The 25,149-nt window shown below is 53.7% G+C and overlaps 1 protein-coding gene across 14 annotated transcripts in view; it reads right to left on the bottom strand.

The window, feature by feature from the left end:
* The window catches only part of LOC132508132 (uncharacterized), an 87,363-nt gene extending 77,674 nt beyond the window's left edge, over positions 1-9,689 (bottom strand). For all 14 annotated transcript variants that reach the window (XR_009536438.1, XR_009536444.1, XR_009536435.1 and 11 more), the window contains exon 1: positions 9,409-9,689. Coding sequence is in view for 3 of the 14 variants with exons in the window: in XM_060128045.1 (XP_059984028.1) it covers positions 9,409-9,672 (264 nt within the window). In the remaining 11 variants the exon portion in view is untranslated. The remainder of the gene's footprint in view (positions 1-9,408) is intronic.
* Between the last annotated feature and the right edge of the window lie 15,460 nt (positions 9,690-25,149).

Raw genomic sequence — 25,149 nt, 5'->3', positions numbered from 1 at the left:
AAGCCCGTGCACCACAACAAAGAGTAGCCCCTGCTCGCCACAAGGAGAGAAAGCCCGCGCACAGCAACAAAGACCCAACACAGCCAAAAATAAAAACAAATAAATAAATAAATTTATAAAAAAAAAAAATACAGGCAGCCTTGACTTGAAGAACCCAGCTCTGGGTCCTCCCTGTGGACAAATGTGGGGCATCGCTTAAGTGACGGAGCCAAAGGCAGATGAAGGATGTCTCTAGAAATGCCTTCAATAATCTAACGTATTTAGAGAAATGAATCTCATGGAGCCAGGATAAAACTCCAGAGGAAGCGTCACTAGGATTTTCACGAACATGACACGCTTGGAGTCTGTTTTAACGAAACTGCCCCCCATTAACACACACACACACACCACCCTCATCACAGACTCACAGAAACATACAGCACTTCATTCCCTTCAAGAGGAACATTCGAGCCCCTTGAATTTTCCTCTCACCCCAAGACGCCACCAGCCCCAAACAGCAAGCACTGTCCGGCTAACGTCTCTTCCTGACAAACCGCACTCAGCGCTCAGTGTGCTTGTGGTGCCGGCTCTAAGGTGCTGATATCACAGAGGAACTAACAGGCTGTAGGGTTTGCATGAAAGCACAAGAGCCCAAAAGCCCACTGAGTAAACACGAGCTGCGTCCAAGTTATGTGAGCTCGAGCCGGCCAAGTTCACACCTGGGGCTGCTTGCCACGTTCCTAACTGGGACAGGGTAAGTTTGATTAAGTGCATAACAGGCTTCTTGCCTCCTTGCATTTCTAAATATGACTTGATGCTGATTCTGACTCGTAAAATTCAGGAAAGAGCACAGCAGCCCCAGAAACTAGGGTCAGTCATCAGCTGGGAAGCGGATGCACCTCCTTCTTGCCGAGGACTCTGAAAACCATCCTGCTGGATTTGGGCACGGTGCCCCAGGTCCGGTGTCTGCAGACCACAAGCCAGGCGAGAAGAGTCCCACTGTCCCACCTGCAGGGAGCACAGAGTCCAGGAAATCGGAGCCGCTGTTGTCTCAGAAAGAAGGAGGAGGGGAGGGGGCGATGGAGGGATAGGAGGGTCAGGAGGAAGGGGCTGGGGGAGGGCATTCCCTGACTGGGAGCACCGTTTTCACCGCGTGAATTTGTTTTAAAGAAAACAGGTAAGATGGAGAGTTAAGGGGCGGCACGTCCCCCCCCCCTCCGTGCCGGCTAGGAAATCCTGGCCGTGCAGAGTCTCGCCACCGCGGGCACAGCAGGATGCAGAGCAGGCCGGGGCCTGCAGCCCAGCGCCAGGTATGCGGCCCCGCGGCAGGCGCGCCCACGGCAGGTGCAGCGCAGCCAGTGCCGCGGCCCCGGGACGGGAGCCCTGCAGGTGCGGTCGGGACACGTCCCGGCTCTGCAGGAAAGCCACGCGGCTGCCGAACAGCCGAGCGCCCTCCGCCCGCAGGTCCCGGGGGTGACGCCCGCGGCGGCTCCGGGACGGGGCGTGGGCGGAGGCGTGCCCGGGGCTCCTCTCGGCAGAGGCCTCTCCGGACCCCCGGCGCTGCCCGCCCAGCCCTCGCACCGGCACCCTCCCGTCCACCCTCGGCCATCCCTGGGCACGCGGCTCCCCCAGCCTCCCGGCCCCGTGCTCAGAAGCCCCAGAGCCTCCAGCTGCAACCCGAGTCCCCTTGGCGGGCCCAGGAGCCACCGCGTGTTCACACCCACCCACCCTGCGGGGGAGTCGTGGTTCTTTGTTGAAGGGCCGCTCAGCCCCGATCCCGACCTGTAATCAGAGGCCGTTTTGCAAACAAGCAACTACCGAGTACAGCTGGGGACAGGAGGCAGAAATGGAGGCGCGGGACGTCTTCAGGCCCCCAGCGCTCGGAAGGGGGGCTCCCAGCCCCCCGGGGTGAGGCTGCTAGACTCTAGGGGCAGGGTGCGGGCATGGCCAGGGCACCTTACACCGTCAAAAATCCCGCGGGGCTCTGAGGCTGCGGAATTGCTCCAGGGCTGGGTCCAGGGCCCCGGCAGGACGGAGTGGCTGGGAAGGGAAGTGTGGGCGCAAAGAAGGCGCCCAACGGCAGCGAGTGACGACGAGGCGGCAGGAGCCGCCGGGCCTTCAAACCACCCGAGTGGCCCAGCTCGGGGCCCCAGAGCCCTGTGTCTGCCGTGTCGGGAGAGGCCCAGGAGAGGGGCAGGCCTGCTGGGCAGAGGGGGCCTGCAGGAGCGGGGGCAGAGCCGGCCCCTCACAGGCCCCGCGTCCTGCGGCCTGCCGGCCGGGGAGGCCTCACACTCCTCTTGGGTCTCTCCTCTGACGCCACGCCTCCCCTGAGCTCCCGGCGGCGGGCTGCACCTGGGCAGCTGGGCAGAGCGGCACCCCTGGAGGGCGGGGGTGGTGGGCTGCATCCCCGTCGGGTGACTGTCTCCCGGCAGCCCCACCCGCCCCCTGTGATCTTGGTGCCCGTGGTCCACCCGGGGCGGCTGCTCCAGGCGAGCCCTGTTGGGACCTGCTGCTGAGGGGGAAGAATGCCAGGCGGTCACGTCCCTCAGGTACAGATGGGGTGAGTAGTCACAGAAAATCAAAATCGGGACGATTCTGGGACCCGGGATCCAGAGGTTGTGATCTGAGGCTTTTCTCCCGGAGTACACAGAGCTGCAGGCGGTGCAGCCCTGCGCCTGGGCCTGGGGGAGGGGGGTACAGGTGAGCTGGAGGGGCACTGAGCCCCCACCCTGCCAGCTCCGGGGCTCCCCTGAATCCCCAGGGTCAGCAGATGCGCTTCTGGTCGGACACCGGGCAGGAGCCCCTCTGCGCACCCGGTCCCAGGGCCCCAGGTCCCTCCGGGCCTCACTTCACCCCACGCACGCATTTGGGCCACAGGGATGCCCGCCCGCAGGGCGTGGATACCCAGGGAGGGGGCAGATGGGGTGTACCTGGAGAGCACCGGGCACAGGACGGACGCTCCATCCAGGTCGGCCCTGGACTCAGCCACGCGGGACTTGGACCCGCCGGGCTCTTGGGAGGGGCAGTGAGGCCGGGGCTCCTCGGTCACCCTCAGCAGACAGACCCACTCGCAGGGGCCCCCGCAGGGGTGGGCGTCTCGGGGGGGTGCCTGGAGGAGCCGGTGTCGTGGGCAGTGGGATCCTCGGACAGGATGGAAAATGCCTTACGCGCACGTGACTCGGCGACACGGTGATACACTCTCCTTCCCCAAGCTCCCTCCTCAGCACTGCCACGTCCCAGGAGCACACAGGTGACAGGTGACGTCCAGGGACAAGCTCCTGCACCTGCCGTCGACCTCCGACCCTGTCACTGCTGAGTGGGTCTGAGCGCTTGTCTCTGGTCCCAGTGTGAGCTGTGGCCTTGCGTATGCGTGTGTGCATGTGTCTGTGCGCGTGTGTGTGCAGGCATGCCTGTTCGCGCACGCGCACCTGCGCCCCCAGCAGGCCTCCTCCCTCAGACGCCGGCACGCTCGCCCTCGGCCCCGCCTGCTGTGCCCTCGCCTGGCGTCCTGGGGGCACCTCCAGGTGTGAGGAGAGGCATCCCCTCCCGCCTTTCTCTGTGTCCCCCCAGGAGAGGGTGAGGGCGAGGGGGCTGGGGCTCAGCCTCCGCCCTCAAGGCCATCCCGCGGAAGCGGCTCTACCCCCGGGTGGAGGTCCCGCCCCGCGAGGACCCAGGGCTGCCGATCTCAGAGAGGACGGACAAGGCAACCCCGTGCAGTGAGGCTCACAAGCAGGGTCGTCCTGAGCTGGTCCCTTGAATTCCTCTGCTTGGAAGAATCCTCAGCCCTGAAAAGTGTGAACAGGTCGGGGGGGGGGGCACAGCCATCCCCCAGAGCCCACAGGGGGCAGGATGAATGGGGGGAGGGGGAGGCAGGAGGGGAGGACTGAGTGATGAGAACAACGGGGGAAGGGGCCGCCAGGCAGTTGAGGACATGCGTGTCCTGGGGGACATGAAGGGGCAGCTGAGCACAGGCTCCGGGGAGCAGGACGGGGCCACCTGGCTCAGTGGGGTCCCAGGCCCCCCAGCGCGGGCACACGTCTTGTAACCCAGGGCAGGTGGCACAGATCTCTCGGGTGGACGTGCCCCTCCCTCGGCGCCAGCAGGAGTGACGGGCAGTGGCCCAGGTAAGCACGACAGAGCGCCTGGCCGTGCGGGGAGCCATGTGTGGGGCCCGGGGGCTCATCCAGGGTCCAGCGAACGCCGGTCTGAGGGAGGCGGCCCCTCTGCCTGCAAGGGGAATGAGGCCGCAGAGCATCTGCACGGCCCCCGGTGCGACCACAGCTCAGGAAGCTGCTTAGGATGCAGACGCGCGGCCGCACGCACCGGGCTGGTCCCACAGTGACGCACGAGGTGTGGGCAGCTCGCTCGGCTTCACGCCTGGAGACCAGTGGGGCCCCGGGGGGACTTCACAACACGCCACAGGCGGCAAAAGGAATCACGTATTTGGCCTGGAGAAGTGAAAACTGAGGTTTGATTTGATCGCAGGGGCCCTAAAAGAACAGCAACAAGAAAATGTGGGCGGGGGGCAGTCATCCAGACGTTAACCTAAGTGTACACACACGCAAAGGCGTTTTCTGAAAAGCAAAACGGCATCGATTGCAGCCAGAAATTATGTCAAGACACAGCGAGGGGACTTCCCTGCACGGTGGTTAAGAATCCGCCTGCCAATGCAGGGGACACGGATTTGAGCCCTGGTCCAGGAAGATCCCACATGCCACAGAGCAACTAAGCCCGTGTGCCACAACTACTGAGCCTGCGCTCTAGAGCCCACGAGCCACAACTACTGAGCCCGTGTGCCACAACTACTGAAGCCTGTGAGCCTAGAGCCCGTGCTCCACAACAAGAGAAGCCACCGCAATGAGAAGCCCGTGCACCGCAACAAAGAGTAGCCCCTGCTCGCCACAACTAGAGAAAGCCCGTGCACAGCAACGAAGACCCAACGCAGCCAAAAATAAAGACACAGCGAAGAGGATGGTCCTGATGGACTGGAAGTGGGGGGATGGGGGCTTATGACGGGGGGGTGGAGCTGCTGTGCCCTCGAGGGGCTGCCAGTAAACCCGACACTGGGAGGCTTCACCCCAATAGAGCACCACGTGGACGAGGTGGCCCGGCGGCCACTCACCCGCAGGTGCAGCACCGATGAGCACGGAGATGCTGGGGCTTCTGTAGACGCCCCAGAAACCCCTCGTGTGTCTTGACATCCCCACACTGTCCCGACCTCCCCTGGGAGCCGAGCCACAGGGCCCTGCGTTTGCTGTGTCCTCCAGCCGAGATTTAATCCCGCAAGAAAATGCTCCTCCCCCAAGACACACATCATGGTGTCAACTTTCACCCCCTCCAGCCTCATCGGCCTGCACGGCCCCCACCACATGGCCCAGCCACACATGCACACACGCACACGCATGCACACACACAGCACACACACGCAAACACACACACGCACACACACAGGGTCCCTGTGTGAGGGGTTACCAGCAAGAGGACGTTTGGAGAAAGGGGTGAAATAGGACGCTTCCTCCACGGCTCCGCCCCAGCTCCCGCCCAGCCCCCGCGGGCTCTAGCGTCCTGCAGCCCCCACAAATCCAACGAGCACGAAGGACATACAAATGCCCACATGGAAAATTCCAACCAGGAAACGAGATGTTAAACTCCCACCACTGGCGAATACTCTGTGCAAGGCAGTCACCGCTGTGGTCAGAAGAGCTAGTGGCAGGTGCTCTGTCCTCAGCAGAAAGCCTTCCCGCTGCTCTGTCACTGTGGCACATCACAGAAGCAGGACGACGGAAAACCCTGCAGCCAAATCCTGGTCCACGGGGCAGGCGGTGGATGGCGCTCGGAGTGGCCTCGGAGCCTCAGCGGCGTCCCCGCTCCCCTCCGGCCATGCACGCTGCCCCCGGGTGTGTGCTGTTCCTTCCATCTCAGCACCTCTCCCCCGGTCGCCCCGAACAAGCCCATGCCTGGAGATGTCTCTCAGAGCCCAAAAAAACTACCAAAACGTTCAAGGTCCAGGAGCAAACAGCACTTGACTTTGCATAAAGCTTGTGTGTGGGTTCTGATAGGAAAGCACGACTAGCTGCCCCCAAAGAGCCTCAGCAAAGCCCTGCTTCCCTGGCGATTGGTGTCCCCTCCTCCAGGGCCACCCTCTAGGGTCTGAGCAGTTCGCTCTTGAGAAGCCGCGATAAGCAGAGGAGCTGACAGCAGCAGAAGGACGAAGGTGAGGTCACGATGGGCCATGCACGGGGGGAGGCAGAGGGGGAGCCCCCCCTCGCTTCCGTGCCGGCTAGGAAATCCTGGCCGTGCAGAGTCTCGCCACCGCGGGCACAGCAGGATGCAGAGCAGGCCGGGGCCTGCAGCCCAGCGCCAGGTATGCGGCCCCGCGGCAGGCGCGCCCACGGCAGGTGCAGCGCAGCCAGTGCCGCGGCCCCGGGACGGGAGCCCTGCAGGTGCGGTCGGGACACGTCCCGGCTCTGCAGGAAAGCCACGCGGCTGCCGAACAGCCGAGCGCCCTCCGCCCGCAGGTCCCGGGGGTGACGCCCGCGGCGGCTCCGGGACGGGGCGTGGGTGGAGGCGTGCCCGGGGCTCCTCTCGGCAGAGGCCTCTCCGGACCCCCGGCGCTGCCCGCCCAGCCCTCGCACCGGCACCCTCCCGTCCACCCTCGGCCATCCCTGGGCACGCGGCTCCCCCAGCCTCCCGGCCCCGTGCTCAGAAGCCCCAGAGCCTCCAGCTGCAACCCGAGTCCCCTTGGCGGGCCCAGGAGCCACCGCGTGTTCACACCCACCCACCCTGCGGGGGAGTCGTGGTTCTTTGTTGAAGGGCCGCTCAGCCCTCTGGGAGGGCTCTCCTCTCCCTGCTGTGACGTCAGAAACCAGACAGAGACCCGTGTTCCTGACGCACATGCGCATCCAGCCCTCTGCTGCCTCCAAAAGGCCTTTGATCCTCGGGCAGGATTTCCCATTTCTATCAGTTATGCTGTGAGAAAATGGGAGACGTGGCGCTAAGTGGAGGGATGAAAGCCTAGAAGACAGTGTCCCATCAGCCACCCCTTTGCTGCAGCTGCACTAGTTACTAACCCCCCCTCAGCGCCCCGAAGGGAAGCCAGGGCTTAGTGCACCGCACACCACCGCACCGCCCGTCTCTGCTTTTCTCTAATTTCCTATTTAATTATCTGACGTTTTTTTTCATTCTACAAGAATGTACGTCCATGAACACATAGATCTCACCAGTCTTATTCACTCTTGTCCTCCTGGCTTTTCAGAGAGTTGGCGCTTAATAAATATCTGCTGAATGAGTCGATGACTGAATCCCAAGGCCTGTGTTGTTGGAAAACCTCTTTCTGTGTGAGTTTGTGTGCCCAGGGTGACGCTGATTCCTGAGAAAGTCGTTGGGACACCAGTACGTACCCAACAGCATAAAGTATGACAGAATTATCTCCCTGAGGTCCAAGGCAGCCCTGACGGCCCACAACTCACTGTGGGAGATCAGGACCAGAGGTCAGTGGTTAATTCTGCCCATCATTTCAGGGGTGTCAGCAGCGACCTTTCATGGTGGTCACCAAACAAAATTAAAAATGGTCACTCGTGGACTTCCCTGGTGGCACAGTGGTTAAGAATCCACCTGCCAATGCAGGGGACATGGGTTCTATCTCTGGTCTGGGAAGATCCCACATGCCACGGAGCAACTAAGCCCGTGCACCACAACTACTGAGCCCGTGCTCTAGAGCCTTCAAGCCACAACTACTGAGCCTGCACTCTAGAGCCCGCGAGCCACAACTACTGAGCCCGTGTGCCACAACTACTGAAGCCCACGTGCCTACAGCCCATGCTCCATGACAAGAGAAGCCACCACAATGAGAAGCCCGTGCACCGCAACGAAGAGTAGCCCCCGCTCGCTGCAACTAGAGAAAGCCCACGCACAGCAACGAAGACCCAACACGGCCATAAATAAATAAATAAGTAAATAAAATTTTTTTAATCTATTAAAAAATGGTCCCTCAGAGACAAAAAGCAGTAAACCAGGGACACTTGGGCACCTGGAAAATTCACTAGGATGAGTATGTATGTCTTTGCCCAGAGAAGAATACTAGCTGATTGAGTGCCTTTATTTGACGTTCACAGTGTAAGTTTATTACATGGAATACATCTTCACAAATGGAGCAAAAGTAAATAGACTCCAAGTAAAGTACATAGTAAGTATGACTTGAGTTCAATAAAGATTATTCTATGGACTAGAACAACCTAGGACAATCTGCTAAGAAACTAGCATCCTTAGGAAACTTAAAGGCCTTGCCGCTGGCGGGAGGGCACTGCAGGATTTATGCCGCCAGGGCGGCGATCCCACTGATCCAGGCCCCGGGTAAAGTTATGAGGTCAAGGGCTTCAAACTCACACGTTTTCAGCACGCGGCTGGCCACAAAATCTTAACTTTTAAAGGCAGAGAATGTGCAGGTAAACAAGATACGAAATCACCTGGTAGAAGCCACACGTCCTGAGAACAGCCTCCCTTCCTTGGCGGGTGTGTTACTCTCTCAGAAACACGCACTGTTGTGGCCGGTTAGAAGGTGTTCTGGCAACTTGGGGCACCCGAGAGGCCACCCGGCAGGGCTTTGCCAGGACGAGGGGCCCCTGGAGCTGACACCCCTGCGGGCCTGCGGCGCCTCACGTCTCCTCCCCTCCCTTCCCGCCGGGGTCCCCCTCCCTGTGGACCTACCCGGTCCTGCAGAGGGGTCAGCCCCGAGCCGCTGCCTGGCCCACTCCTCAGCTTTGCCCTCGTCTGCCAACTGACTTCCCTGGGCCCGTAATTCACGGCAGCGCACTCATCTGGAGGGTGACCACCCCCAGTGACGTGACGGATGTGTGAACACTGTTCTCAGACCAAACTCGCGGACTCCGGGGGACTCTAACATTTCCCCCAATGTTCCCAGAATCCAGATCTCCTGCCCCAAGAATGACAGACATTCGTGTGGACGGTCTGTCTCCGCCAGCCTCTCGCCCTCTCGGGGAGCAGCGCCTCCACCCCTCCTCCGGAGTCTTCACCTCACCTGTTTCAACCTCCGCACACGGCCTCCTGAGGGCCTGCCTCTCAGACCGCGTCTCGTTACACTTTACCTTCCACGCTGCACATACATCTGCTACCGCATCCTACTGCCTCCTTTTCTCCCAGGTCACCAGCTGGTTCTGACCTTACTGTCTACTCTCTTCCTCCCTCGCCCTTGCTCCACCTGGGTCACTCCATCTCATGCCCAGACCTGCTTCTGTCCGGGTCTCTCAGGAAACTCCGGGGGTCCCCATCACCCCGTCACCAGCAACCCGTCAGAGTTCAAGTTCTTGCTGGTATGTGCCTGTACCCGACAAAAGACAGGCTCCCCAAGGACAAAAGGTACCTCATTCACCTGCAACCCCAGGCCGGTAAGTGACTGTGTTAATCTCTCACCTGGTATGAAGGTTCTAGAAGCAGCCTGGCAGGGCTCGCGGACGGTAGCGAGTTGTCTGGATCCTCGGAAAGTCGGACCCCCAGAGTATTGCTATGATCTAAAGAAAACCAAACCCATTTGGGTCCTTCCCTACAGGCTTCAAACTCCAAATGGGAGAACCAGCCACATCTTCTTTCAGGAGCTGATGCGCGTGAGGAAGTCACCTCCACCACGTCCACCTGCAGCGCAAGGCGGCCACCAGCTCCCTGAAGACCACGTTGCATCTAAGGTTGATCTGGGGTTTTCCCGCAACGACAGTCAACACGCATGCGCATCTCATGCACTATGGGTACAGAGCACACTGCAAAGCAATAGGGCGTCCTGGGCACACCCCAAAGTGTGACTCACATTGGCACTGGCAGTGAGCCATCCTCCAAGCTCACCCACCTTCCCTCTGTCCACGGAGGGTCGACCCGTCCGCGACGGTATGCGTCAGATACGGTCCGCGGCGCTAGAGGCATCAGTAAGAACCAAAACTGAAAGTGAAAGTGGGCAGGGATTCCCTTCTCCGTCCTTTGCATCCCTGACACCACCTTTGTCCTGACTCCCAGATTGGCGCTGCCTGGTGGACACAGGGCTGTGAGGGGCTGGTATTCACCGGCTTCAGCACCGACAGGCACCTGCCGTCCAGGTAACAGGCGTCCAGTGTGTGTTGGTGAGGAGGGCGCACCGCTGCTGGTCTGAGGACGCTGTGGTCCAAGCACCCTGCACCTACGCTCCTTACACAGGTGCCTCAGCCAGCAGGAAACCAAGCCTGTTCCCCGAAGTGCTCACTGAGGCCCCACACACTCAGTCACAGTCGGCGGGGCTGGTTCCCTGACCCTGTGCCCTGACCCCAGCACCTGCAGGGTTTTTGTTATTTGAGTGGCACTTTTATACTTTGCAAATCACTTTTACACCCACGACTTCGTGTGATCTTACAGCCTTCCCAGAAGTGGACAGGCAGACGGTATGATTAATGGTGAGTAAACCGAGGCACGGACAGGTCAGACCTCAGCTGCAAGGGCCACGCGGGGAGGCGCCCACGGACAGGGTCCCGGCGCTGGCCTGGAGTCACTGCAGCTTCGTAGGATCCACGACATTCACAGGCAACCATGTGGGAGCGTGGAGGCCACTGGGAGGGGTCTGGCTCAAGGGCAAGAGACACAGGGCTTCCCGAGTGCCGCAGCTTCTGGGGCGACAGGGGCTTGGGAACGCGCGCTGGATCATTAGGTTTGCTTTAATGGCGCAGCGTGTGCTCCGGTACAAAGGCTTAACGATTCCAGCACGGCCATTAGTTCCCACCCGGCAGAGACAACACCAGATGTTATAAAGTCACGTCTCCCAGCCATCGGCCCACCGGGCCACAAGGACACGTCAAAAGCAGCAGCAGCTCCCGCCAGGAGCGCTCCCCATGTGTCCTAGGACATCAGAGCCCAGGTGACTGGAGGTGTCTGGGAGGCGGGGCAGCAGGGCAGACAGCGCCCGCTCCCAGCTCCCGGACGGACCAGGCAGAGCTGCCCCCAGAGCAGAGGGACGGGCTGCCCAGCTTCACACAGATGGACAGCTCCCATCCAGACCCAGAGCCGGTGTCGGGAGCTGCCTGAAAACCTACAGGGCTGGAAGGGAATCACTCATTTGACTGGAGCGCAAGATGTGCCCAGAAGCCCGTCCAGCTTCTTGCTGCCACCACCAGGAAGCCGCAGAGAAGGGGCTGCACGGCGCGGCTGCCATTGCGCAGACCTCAGCGCACAGAGCAGGCACCAGCCTGCCCGCATTCCTCTCTCCCGCCCGGCAAGGAGCAGCCAGGAAGACTCAAAGGGCTGTGGGGAGTTCAAAGGCTGAGAAACTGGCTGCTTCGTTATTACCAGCACTCAGACACTGGGAGCTGAAAAATCCGCCGCAGAGGTGATCAGAGGTCACTTTCTCTCGGCATCGAGCACAGCAAGGAGGTTTCCTGGAAGCGGGGTCTCCAAGGCTCAGTTTGTTTCCTATACACGTGCACACACACACCTGTCTCTTTAATAAGCAGCCTGCTGGAAGGAGAGGCCTGGAAGACGAGGCTTCTCTGCAGAAACCGTCCTCCTGACAAAGTCTCTGCCTGCTTACTCAGAGCAGCTTCTCTTCTCACAGCCGCCAGCGCAGAGGAGCATCTCCCCCAAAACTGCAGCGAACGCTTCCCAGGCTTTTTTAAGTGAAAAACACCCTGCCACAATCGCGAGAGGAGAGCAGATTCTGTTTGAACAGAGCTGAGACCCGCGGCCACCCGGGGCACCCGGGAGTGGACGGGGGATGGGGGTTGCTCCACAGCAGCACGTCGTGGAGAATCGGACTTAGTGAGGGGTTCCTGGCTTCCATGCTTTGCTCTTTTTCCCACGTGGAGACGTAAAAGAAAATCTAGGCAGGAATGGAGTCCAAGGACCTGGTTCTTAGCTCAGGAAGAGGGACAGGAACTTGAGAAAACCTGCAGAACTCAAGAAGACTCTGGAAGTACATCAATTAAAAAATAAGCAAACACAATAAAAAAAATTAAATAACCATCAAAATATTAACAATCAGCACGTTGGCAGGGCCAGCTTTGCACCAGAGGACGGTCTGTTGCAGCCCCTTCCTGAGGACAGAAAGAAGGTGACACACCTGGAAAGAGCCTTGAAACAGCTGCCCGGGCCCAAGGCCGTGTCTCCAGGACCCTCCCTCCGCCCCATCTCCTCTCCCCGCGAGGGCCTCCACCTTGGGGAAGGTGGGATTGAGCTGCCAGGATTGTTTTGTGGGGAGGGTCAGTGATACACGTGGTTTGGTGTGTCCTCAGCACAGCGCCTGCTGTTAGCTCTCATCTGTGTTACCACTGATGTTAGCAGTGTATCCTTTTCTGATATCATTTTCTCTGCTCTGTTTTAGTTCCTTCGACACTGTTTCTATACCTTCATGTTGTTTTCATGGGAAGGTTGTTAATTCTACGTTTGGCCCGACTTTAAGTAATCAAACTTTCTTTTTATTGGTCCCACTTAAACACCACAGTCATTGAATGAAACGTGGCCACTGCCCCGTGAGATGACCCTGCAGGGCTTGGAGACCTGCGCGTGCTGGGTGCCCGAGCTTGGTGCCGGTGTTTAGATTTGCGGGTTTTGTCTCAGGCGGAAGGGGAGGTTGGCAGTCGGGCCCAGAGCAAGGAGTTGCTTGCTGTGGAACAGGACCCCATTCCTGCAAAGGTTCCACATTTCCTTCCCGTGACAGGCACTGGAGTGTGTGCTTATGTGCATGTGCAGACCCAGGAAAGGAGGCTGCGGTTCCCTGGAAGGACGTGCAACCCCTGTATCCCGTGGACGGGGCAGTTGGGCTTCTCGGTGATGGAGCTGCAGGCGGACGGCGCCTCGGACTCAGTGACTGTCCACGGTGCACATTGTCCCCTGTGTCAACTCAGTGACAGAGCCCTTGTTCCTCGGGTTCAAAGGGAGCAGCTCCCGGGTCCCAGCTCTTCCCAACAGACCAACCAGCCCAGGGAAGCCTGCCCGGTGCTTTCCACACTGCTGGTAAATGTGAGACCCAATTTTATAAATACAAGTGGATCGTGTGGGGAAAAAAGAGATTTAAGTTAGGGAGAAAATTCTTTACCTTTGCCTAAAAAGTGAGGTAGGCATTTAAATCTCACTGCACAGGACCCTTGCACAGCCGACCGGGTGGCCAGGTGGCGAAGGAGTGACGCCCCATCCAGGCTCCAGACATGGGCTCCCGAGGGTGCAGAGCCCGCCAGGCCCCAGCCAGGTCGGTGGGGAGTTCTGCCCCAGACACGGGGCTCCCCTTTGCCTCTCCTCCAGCCACACCTCCAGTGGTCCATCTGCTTCGTACACTTTACCTATTCACCCTTTACTCCCCGTCTTCTGGAAAGTCACACAAATGTGTGAGCCAGCCGTGCCGCCCACAAGGGAGCACGTGGTCCGAGCTCAGGATCGGGAGCAAAGCTCTTTAAGGGGGCGGAACGGAAAGCAGGTATTGAGACAACTGTTTTGTGTTGGCTTCACTTGAATAATCAGAGAATCCCCTAGACAGTTTTAAAAGTAACCTAGAGGCTCAAAGTTTTCACACGCATTACATTTTCCGTCTTGCCTTCATATCTGAATTCATCCAGTGATTGTGGGTCCAAGGTCTACCTTATATGTTAACCTCAGGATTGGTTTTACCTTTGTTACATGGTTTAAGTCTGGGTGACACAGTACCTTGATGATCGACTATCAGTCATTTTAGACAGAAATGATCAGAATAATACTGGTTACTTTACAAGAATTTAGAGGGGCCAGTCCCCAGACCCGTGGATTTACTGTCCACATTTTGAGTAGTTCCATGCTCACTGTCAATATGCAATTCACAATGTCTAACATTAGTAACTCGGCAATCAATTGGCTCACCATTGCAACATGTGTACCAGTTTTGCTATATTTCAATAAAAGTCACCACAGACGTCATGAGTTTCAAAGGTGATTCCGTGAAAGGAATGTAAGGGACTGATCTTGTCAGGAGACACTGCAAATAAAATATTCCATTCTAAAAGGCTTTTCTAAACCCACACTCATACTTAATTTTAATTGTTGAGCCAGTCACCAGACTCAGCTGGGTGATTAACCGTAACCACGGAAAGTACACGCCTCGCCAGGAGCAGAGGAGGCTCGGACAAGCTCAGGGAGCCTCGCGGGAAACCCGTGTTAGATCTTCAAGAGACGTTTAGCTGCTTGTTAAGTTCTACCATGATTGACTTTCTTAAATTATAGAAAAGTACACCTGAATAAATTATATTCAATGCAAAAATAATAAGAACTCAAAATTCATCACTTCCTAAATATTTTATTCCGTTTCACTGTGCCCAGCGTGCCTGAGGCCGCGTGTGGATCACAGCAGGTGGCGGGTGGCAGGCCAGGGGCTCCCGGGCTCAGCCAGCTCTGAGCTCACTCGTGTCTCGTGGGTGAGTGGGCTGCTCCAAGCTGGGGCGTTCACACCACAGACAGCAGCAGACATCACAGAGCAGGGCTTGAGTCCCAGGTGAAGAAAAGGAGGAACAAAGCATTTACGATGCAAACGAGACCTGAAAGCGTGTGTCTGACAAGCACGACACGTGGAGCGCCTGCTCCTCCCACGTCCACCTGCTGTCCAGTCTGGAGAGAAGCCGCGTCGCCGCCCAAGAACAAGTGAAGTCCGGCTCCCCCGCCATCACTCCCCTCGGCCGCCCGAGCCAGCGTGAGTAGGAAGACGCCAGCCCATGGTCACATCTGTCCACAGATGCAAGATCGCAGGAAAAGTCAGCGAAAGCAATCTTTGAGAGGGGATTCGTGATAAGGAGTGTTGTCTGTTACTGTCCGGCAAGTGCTCTCAGCCTGAGAGGCAGGTGACCGGGGTCCCCGCGACCTCACCGGGGCTCCCGGGGCCGCACAGGGGGACGAGGGCCCAGGGCCGCCCGACGTGTGGGGAGCTGCCCCGTCCCACCCGTCATCACGAGAGCAGCTCTGAGCAGTGTGTTTCCATCCCCTCGCTTTATCTTTAACTCCAGCTGAGTGTGCTTTTCTAAATCAATAAAACCCTCAATAAGGACTGGGAAAGTGAGGTCAGGACAAGGGTATCACCACGATGTCTGCCTGGTGCAGATGTGGACTCACCGCCAGGGTGACCCCCTCCCTACAGGAATCCACCAGTAAAGGGGCACACAGGGCGCTCCATCCAGTTTAATAATGATATTTGACGCGGTGACTTCCCATACACTCAATTGGTTATGCTCTTCTACTTCTGAAATATAGCGGGGCTGTGTGCAGACTGCGTCAGGAAAGCTTCCGCATCAGAGGCCAGAGGGTCAAACGTTCAGACAAAAACTAAAGATGCCTTTTTCTTTAACAATGAAAAATACAGCGTCGCGATTAACTCAAGCACACCACAAGACATCTATTAATACGATAAAGCTTTGAGGAATATAAAGAATGCCTTGACCAAGCCTCAAGGAAAAACATTTGCCTGTTCCTGAGACGCAGGAGAAGTTGAAAACGTTCGTCTACATAAAATATGACTCTCCGAGTCTGCCGAGGTCAGCGAGACCCGGGACGGCCAGCGTGATCTGCAGCTCGTTTGCACTGGTTCCTCCCTTCTTGTATCTCTGTGTCTTTCTTTTACTTCCCCTCCATCCCTCCAACTTCACCCCCGAGGGGCGCACACCACCCACAGTGAGGGCAGCGTGGTCAGGGTCCAGCGCTGAGTTCCTGCCTCCTGATTGGACCCACTGTCTTCGTCTCCTGGTGGCCCAACTCTCGGGGCAGTGGGAGGACAGACGCAAGTTAGCTCAAACCAGATTACTTTGCTACAGATTAGTCACAGGTTCCCTCACCACGGCTTGTCTTTCCGAGTTCCTATTTCCTTCGGAATTTTTACAAGCCGGCATCTCTCCACAGGTAAGATGCTGACACACATGCTCACTGGCAGGTTATGGAGAATGTGAGTTTGACTACAGTTTAAAATTATATGTTCAGGGGACTTACCTGGTGGGCTAGTGGTTAAGACTCCATGCTCCCAATTCAGGGGGCCCCAGTTCGATCCCCGGTCGGGGAACTAGATCCTGCAGGCCGCAACTGAAAAAAAAAGAAAAATCCCACATGCCGCAACTAAGACCCAGTGCAGCCAAATAAATAAATATTTTAAAAATAATAATAATAAAATAAAATTATATGTTCAGGAAGGAGGAAATAATATCTAAGGTTTTTAGTGGATTCATAGATTTTAAAGCCTACTGGCAAATATTAAGGTAGTTTAAGCTTCAAATCCTCTCCCAAAACAATAATTGCTTCCTAGGTGTGCAATTGAAAACACTGTACAACTTTCAGAAATACTGGTACTTCTTTAAAAAACATCTGATGTAGTCATGGAAACAGGAATATGGTGAGAAGCAAGAGAGTTTTTTCAAGTCTTTTAATATAAAGTAAAACAGAGTTTCAAGCCAGAAACAAATGATCACAGACTAGTTTCTGATGTGACCAAAATCACAAAAGCAAAAATGGCAAAAGGATAAATCAGCATTATTACGGTACTGCCGGGAAGAGAATGTTATAAAGTTGCATAAATATTTTCACCCTAAATCCCATTTATTATTTTCCTTCATGTATAATTTTCTGAAAAACAAAGCATTTTCCCTGAAAACTTTCCATGCTATGATTTTCTCCTTCTCCAGGGGTCACTTATTTACATTTTGGAAAAATCTGAGTAACATCTGTTCGAGGGCTTTGGCTTTTAGGGAGGAGAGAAGTGGAGGGAGCACAAGACAATATTCTTGTCCCTGAAAGCTATTGACTCATTGTAACTTCAGGTCCCTAAACGGTAAAGAAAACCAATGACTTCTTCACATGCCTCGACAAGAAAGGCAATTATGTGAAGTAATTGAGCCTAAATGGAAACGTATTTGTATGAGACCTTGAGTTTTTCTCCTTACATGTGATACTCTTTGTAAGTCACTCCCGAGCACCACGTGCCAGGCGCTCCGTCTTGCCCCTGTTTCTTTAGTCAAAGGTGGTCTTGAATCCCCTGGGACAGATGCTGAGGGCCAGCTGTGCAGCCTCAGTGTGGCCTTAGGCCAGCCTGGATCTGGACGGCTGTCTGTCCCCTGATGGCTCCTCATCACTCACGTTCCGTCACGGCCCCGACGCCTGGCTGAGCCCAGCAGCACCCGAGGTTGGAGGGTGGCCACCCACCCAGCCCGGGAAGCTGCTGAGAGCAGGACACAACACTGGCCAGAGTCTCTCTTGCCCTGAACCTTCCACATCCATATCCATTGAATGTCTACGCAATCTTTCTCCAACATTGAGCTATTTTATTATCTTTTTTCTTCAGAACTTAATATCTGACATTAAAGTTTTTTTAAAAAAGAAAATGTTATGGGATGTTGAAATTGTGGATGATTTCTGTATACTTTAAGGTAGGTATTATGTTTTAAATTTTGTTGTCAATTTTTAAAATGTTTAAAAACTAAGCAATGGGCTTCCCTGGTGGCGCAGTGGTTGAGAGTCCGCCTGCCGATGCAGGGGATGTGGGTTCGTGCCCCCGTCCGGGAGGATCCCGCGTGCCGCGGAGCGGCTGGGCCCGTGAGCCATGGCCGCTGAGCCTGCGCGTCCGGAGCCTGTGCTCCGCAACGGGAGAGGCCACAACAGTGAGAGGCCCGCGTACCGCAAAAAAACAAACAAACAAACAAACAAAAAAAACAACAACAACAACAACTAAGCAAGAGTTTACTTTTGTGGCATTCCTCGGACAAACTCAAAGCGGTTCAGACCGCACACCTCATTCATCTGAGCGTCCCAGCTAACCCAGAGAGTGCTGTTGTCAGAACAGGGCAGGGAAGGGGAGTATTTACCACAAACCTTTCCTCGTGCTCGCCAGGGCCGCCTTCTGGCCACTGGCCATTTGATGATGGAGAGAAATCAACAAACAGCGCATCGTCTTTGTTTCCGCCCCGGACTTGATGTGACAGCCCAGGAGCCGTGCAGGCGGCAGCGCCCTCTGTTTCTGTAGGAAACGGCACCAGCGGCAGGAAGTGAGCCCTGGGATCAGCTTCCCTCCTCAGCTAGCAGGTACTTGGCAGTTTTCCAGCTTTTATGGCTCGGGTAAGAAAAGTGTACTTTTCCACTATTACTAATGTAACTGTGGTTGTGTCTTGAAACCACCAAATACTTATCATCGCCTGTGACCCACATGTAAGAAAACTGTATTCGTTCTTCTGGAAAAAATATTTAACCAAAAACTATCTTCAAATTCTAGTATTGGAACAGACCTCAGAAAGGCCTCATTAGAATGACAAACCATCGCGTATCTTCTCTTCTTATGGCCCAGGTTGAAGATTCCACCAGACTTTCTTTTTTTTTTTTTTTTTGCAGTACGCGGGCCTCTCACTGTCGTGGCCTCTCCCGTTGCAGAGCACAGGCTCCGGATGCGCAGGCTCAGCGGCCATGGCTCACGGGCACAGCTGCTCCGTGGCATGTGGGATCTTCCTGGACCGGGGCACGAACCTGTGTCCCCTGCATCGGCAGGCGGACTCTCAACCACTGTGCCACCAGGGAAGCCCCACCAGATTTTCTTAAACAATCTGTTTTAATTTTTGATCTGTTCTTCTCTCTTTTAATCTACTTTCTGCAAAAAATAAATTACTTTGTTATCCATATATTTGAAAGCAACCTTAGCCTTTCCTCCTTTAGGTTAAAACAACTCCAATTAGCTCAACCTACATTCCAATATTCAGATTACTAATATTCGTATTACCTTATGATTTTCTTTGATAATCTTCTCTACTTTTTACATATCTTTCATAAAACTTGAAGATCAATACTGAATTTCTACTCCAAGAACCAGGGCCTGAGATGTTACAAAGAGGCCATCTATCTGGAGACACAGGCAGACTTCAAGGGAAAAAAAATTCAATTCTTACAGTACATCAGGATCAACAGTGATTAAAAATCCCATCCTTTGTTTAACTACCTTACTGAGCACCTTACGTATGTCAAGCACCATTCTGGGCAAAGAGTTAATTAAGCAGTTTCTACCCAGAAAATCTTCAATTTTCTTGTGTAAAAATGAGATAAAAAGTCCCACCTGGGAGAGGAGCTTCAAGATGGCGGAAGAGTGAGACGCGGAGATCACCTTCCTCCCCACAGATACACCAGAAATACATCTACACGTGGAACAACTCCTACAGAACACCTACTGAATGCTGGCAGAAGACCTCAGACCTCCCAAAAGGCAAGAAACTCCCCCCATACCTGGGTAGGGCAAAAGAAAAAAGAATAAACAGAGACAAAAGAATAAGGACGGGACCTGCACCTCTGGGAGGGTGCCGTGAAGGAGGAAAGGTTTCCACACACTAGGAGCCCCTTCGCGGGCAGAGACTGCGGGTGGCGGAGGGGGGAGCTTGGGGGCCACGGAGGAGAGCGCAGCCACAGGGGTGCGGAGGGCAAAGCAGAGAGATCCCCGCGCAGAGGATCGGTGCCGACCGGCACTCACCGCCCGAGAGGCTTGTTTGCTCACCCGCCGGGGCGGGCGGGGCTGGGAGCTGAGGGTCGGGCTTCGGTCGGAGCGCAGGGAGAGGACTGGGGTTGGCGGCTTGAACATAGCCTGAAGGGGGTTAGTGCGCCACGGCTGGCCGGGAGGGAGTCCGGGGAAAAGTCTGGCCCTGCCGAATAGGCAAGAGACAATTGTTTCGGGGTGCGGGAGGAGAGGGGGTTCAGAGCACCATCTAAACGAGCTCCAGAGGCGGGTGCGAGCCACGGCTATCAGCGCGGACCCCAGAGACGGGCATGAGATGCTAAGGCTGCTGCTGCCGCCACCAAGAAGCCTGTGTGCGAGCACAGGTCACTGTCCACACCCCGCTTCCGGGGAGCCTGTGCAGCCCGCCACTGCCAGGGTCCCGGGATCCAGGGACAACTTCCCCGGGAGAATGCACGGCACGCCTCAGGCTGGTGCAACGTCACACAGGTTCGCCCCACATCCGCACCCCTCCCTCCCCCCGGTCTGAGTGAGCCAGAGCCCCCGAAGCAGCTGGTCCTTTAACCCCATCCTGTCTGAGTGAAGAACAGATGCCCTCAGGTGACCTACACGCATAAACAAAATTGATAAACCATTACCCAGAATCATCAAGAAAAAAGGGAGAAGACTCAAATCAATAGAATTAGAAATGAAAAAGGAGAAGTAACAACTGACACTGCAAAAATACAAAGAATCGTGAGAGATGACTACAAGCAACTATATGCCAATAAAATGGACAACCTGGAAAAAATGGACAAATTCTTAGAAATGCACAACCTTCTGAGACTGAACCAGGAAGAAATAGAAAATATGAACAGACCAATCACAACACTGAAATTGAAACTGTGATTAAAAATCTTCCAACAAACAAAAGCCCAGGACCAGATGGCTTCACAGGCGCATTCTATCAAACTTTAGAGAAGATCTAACACCTATCGTTCTCAAACTCTTCCAAAATATAGCAGAGGGAGGAACACTCCCAAACTCATTCTACGAGGCCACCATCACCTTGATACCAAAACCAGACAAGGATGTCACAAAGAAAGAAAACTACAGGCCAATATCCCTGATGAACATAGATGCAAAAATCCTCAATAAAATACTAGCAAACAGGATCCAACAGCATACTAAAAGGATCATACACCATGATCAAGTGGGATTTATCCCAGGAATGCAAGGATTCTTCAATATACACAAATCAATCAATGTGATACACCATATTAACAAATTGAAGGAGAAAAACCGTATGATCATCTCAACAGATGCAGAGAAAGCTTTTGACAAAATTCAGCACCCATTTATGATAAAAACCCTGCAGAAAGTAGGCATAGAGGGAACTTTCCTCAACATAATAAAGGCCATATATGACAAACCCACAGCCAACATCGTCCTCAATGGTGAAAAACTGAAACCATTTCCACTAAGATCAGGAACAAGACAAGGTTGCCCACTCTCACCACTATTATTCAACATAGTTTTGGAAGTTTTAGCCACAACAATCTGAGAAGAAAAAGAAATAAAAGGAATCCAAATCAGAAAAGAAGAAGTAAAACTGTCACTCTTTGCAGATGACATGATACTATACATAGAGAATCCTAAAGATGCTACCAGAAAACTACTGGAGCTAATCGATGAATTTGGTAAAGTAGCAGGATACAAAATTAATGCACAGAAATCTCTTGCATTCCTATACACTAAGGATGAAGAATCTGAAAGAGAAATTAAGAAAACACTCCCATTTACCCTTACAACAAAAAGAATAAAATATCTAGGAATAAACCTACCTAAGGAGTCAAAAGACCTGTATACAGAAAATTATAAGACACCAATGAAAGAAATTAAAGATGATACAAATAGATGGAGAGATATACCATGTTCTTGGATTGGAAGAATCAACATTGTGAAAATGATTATACTACCCAAAACAATCTACAGATTCAATGCAATCCATATCAAACTACCAATGGCATTTTTCACAGAACTAGAACAAAAAATTTCACAATTTGTATGGAAACACAAAAGACCCCGAATAGCAAAAGTAATCTTGAAAAAGAAAAATGGAGCTGGAGGAAGCAGGCTCCCTGACTTCAGACTATACTACAAAGCTACAGTAATCAAGACAGTATGGTATTGGCACAAAAACAGAAAGATAGATCACTGGAACAGGATAGAAAGCCCAGAGATAAGCCCACGCACATATGGTCACCTTATCTTTGATAAAGGAGGCAAGAATATACAGTGGAGAAAAGACAGCCTCTTCAATAAATGGTGCTGGGAAAACTGGACAGCTACATATAAAAGAATGAAATTAGAACACTCCCTAACACCATACACAAAAATAAACTCAAAATGGATTAAAGACCTAAATGTAAAGCCAGACACTATCAAACTCTTAGAGGAAAACATAGCAGAACACTGTATGACATAAATCACAGCAAGATCCTTTTTGACCCACCTCCTAGAGAAATGGAAATAAAAACAAAAATAAACAAATGGGACCTAATGAAACTTAAACGCTTTTGCACAGCAAAGGAAACCATAAACAAGACAAAAAGACAACCCTCAAAATGGGAGAAAATATTTGCAAATGAAGCAACTGACAAAGCATTAATCTCCAAAATTTACAAGCAGCTCAATATTAAAAAAACAAGCAACCCAATCCAAAAATAGGCAGAAGACCTGAATAGACATTTCTCCAAAGAAGGTATACAGTTTGCCAACAAACACATGAAAGGATGTTCAACATCACTAATCATTAGAGAAATGCAAATCAAAACTACAATGAGATATCATCTCACACCGGTCAGAAAAAAATCTACAAACAATAAATGCTGGAGAGGGTGGGGAGAAAAGGGAACTGTCCTGCACTGTTGGTGGGAATGTAAACTGATACAGCCACTATGGAGAACAGTATGGAGGTTCCTTAAAAAGCTAAAAATAGAACTACCATATGACCCAGCAATCCCACTACTGGGCATATACCCTGTGAAAACCATAATTCAAAAAGAGTCATGTACCACAGTGTTCACTGCAGCTCTATTTACAATAGCCAGGACATGGAAGCAACCTAAGTGACCATCAACAGATGAATGGATAAAGAAGATGTGGCACATATATACAATGGAATATTACTCAGCCATAAAAAGAAACGAAATTGAGTTATTTGTAGTGAGGTGGATGGACCTAGAGTCTGTCATACAGAGTGAAGTAAGTCAGAAAGAGAAAAACAAATACCGTATGCTAACACATATATATGGTATCTAAAAAAAAAAGGTCATGAAGAACCTAGGGGCAAGACGGGAATAAAGACACAGACCTACTAGAGAATGGACTTGAGGACACGGGGAGGGGGAAGGGTAAGCTGGGACAAAGTGAGAGAGTGGCATGGACATATATATACTACCAAGCGTAAAATAGATAGCTAGTGGGAAGCAGCTGCATAGCACACGGAGATCAGCTCGGTGCTTTGTGACCACCTAGAGGGGTGGGATAGGGAGGGTGGGAGGGAGGGAGACGCAAGAGGGAAGAGATATGGGGACATATGTATATGTATAACTGATTAACTTTGTTATAAAGCAGAAACTAACACACCATTGTAAAGCAATTATACTCCAATAAAGATGTTATATAAAGAAAAAAGTCCCACCCCACCAAAAAAAGAAGGGGGGCTAAATAAATCATAACTATTATTAGCTATTATTAAACATTCGTGGTACAACACAATATTTTAGCAATATGCAATCCTTAATCTCAACTCTGATTCCCAGGGAAGCAATTTACATTTCATATCTGAAAACTTAAAGCATTTATGTTGTAATTTTCTATAGCTGTGTGTGGACCATTTCTTCCTAGAGATGCAGCTGAACCAACCGAGCGTCTGCCCTACTTAGGCCTGGGTCCGAGAAGAGGAGAAAACGAAGCTCACGGGTGCGGCCAGCTCTGCTGAGACATTTATCGACAACGTCCACACAACGCAGCCCAGAGCTCCCCAGGGCCTGAGCACCTGAACTCAACCTTCCAGGTCCAGCGCCTCCATCACTGACGTGGGACCCAGCTCCCACATCCCGTCCCGCCCAGAAGTCCCTTCCGCACCTGCTCCACAAATGCACGCTGTGTCTTGGACAGGTGACAGTGACCACAAAGCATTGGGCACAGGATGGCTGTGTGGCAGCGATGGAGAGAAACCCGCACAAAATTAACTGCGGCAGGACTGTGACTGCCCAAGGTGCCGTCAGTGCCTGGGAACCTGTGTGTCGGGGAGAGACAGGCGAACAGGTGGCATGGCCACCAGTCAGCGCTGGGACAGGGGGAGGTGACGCCTGGGAGAACAGTGGCGGACGGTCCCGTCCAGATACAAGGAAGCACTGACACCGGCGTGAGAACCATGCCCTGGGCACCGGGGACCTGCCCCTGGAGATAACTGCATGGCGGCCTTGGTGGAGCCAGCGTGCTGCAGGGCCACGTGCCCTGTGGGGACCAGAGCGTCCGGGTGTCACGAGGGGGATCCAGGGCGGTGCTGAGCCACGCCGGCCGAGCGGGGGGTGGCGCGACCCTTGTGTTACAGGCCGGGGTCCTGAGCAGGGGACACAGCCCCTGGGGGCTTGGGGTGGGCTCTGGGGATCAAGGCCACCTTCCTGGGACAAGGGCTTCACTTTATTACAGAATTACAGGTCGGTTCTCAAAGTGAAACGGGACGTATTGTGTAGTAGAAATAAGAATCATTAAAATTGAAAAGAAAACGCAGTGGGAAATTGACACCCACAAGCCCCCTCTGGTCAAGCACTGGGATGTCCCACCCGTCCCCTCCTCACCCTCCCAGCTCTTGGGTGAAAAATGTGGACTCTTATCCAATCCCAAAGTCAGTCAGTTCTACCTGAAAGCAAGACAGCTCTCCCCACCCCGTCATCCTACTCGGAGAGAAGTCACTACCCACTACCACCCATGAAGTCACTACCCATGACTGGGTGCAGATGTACAACTGCTAAAACTTTACCCCCGATGAAACTACCCACCCTGTGCCCAGCTTGGTGACTTAACAAGAAAAAATGTATTTAAAACCCATCCTGGGCTTCCCTGGTGGTGCAGTGCTTGAGAGTCCGCCTGCTGATGCAGGGGACACAGGTTTGTGCCCCGGTCCGGGAAGATCCCACATGCCGCGGAGCGGCTGGGCCCGTGAGCCATGGCCGCTGAGCCTGCGCGTCCGGAGCCTGTGCTCCGCAACGGGAGAGGCCACAACAGTGAGAGGCCCGCGAACCACAAAAAAAAAAAAAAAAATCCTAAGTGGATTTCCCCACTGTGGATGGCCTGAGGGCCTGGACACCTCAGGATTAAAGCCAAACAGAAAAAGAAACCAACGGTGACTGAGCTTAACCAGCAACGTCAATAAGAGGAAAAGTCAATGCAGGCATTGTTGGAAGCTGTTAATCTCCCGCTCATAGGAGGAGCTCTGTGTGTTCTCGGCCGCTCTGCTGAGTAAGGCACACATGTCCCATTTAATCTGGGAGAGAAGGATTACTGGCTGCAAGGAGCTGATATAAATCTGTGGGACTTAAAGATGAAATCAAAGGTTTCTAATGTCCCTCTTGAAGACTCTTCCTTCAGAATGAGCCGCAAGCTTCTGAACCAATCGTTACGTGCAAAGGAAGTGCAGCGATGCTGTCTTTCCGAATCAGGGCAGCGTCTGCAAACTG

The sequence above is a fragment of the Lagenorhynchus albirostris genome, chromosome 17, assembly GCF_949774975.1.
Source record: "Lagenorhynchus albirostris chromosome 17, mLagAlb1.1, whole genome shotgun sequence".
Lineage (NCBI taxonomy): Eukaryota > Metazoa > Chordata > Mammalia > Artiodactyla > Delphinidae > Lagenorhynchus > Lagenorhynchus albirostris.
The sequence above is the reverse complement of the archived record's forward strand: the minus strand, read 5'-3'. Positions and strand labels throughout refer to the sequence as shown.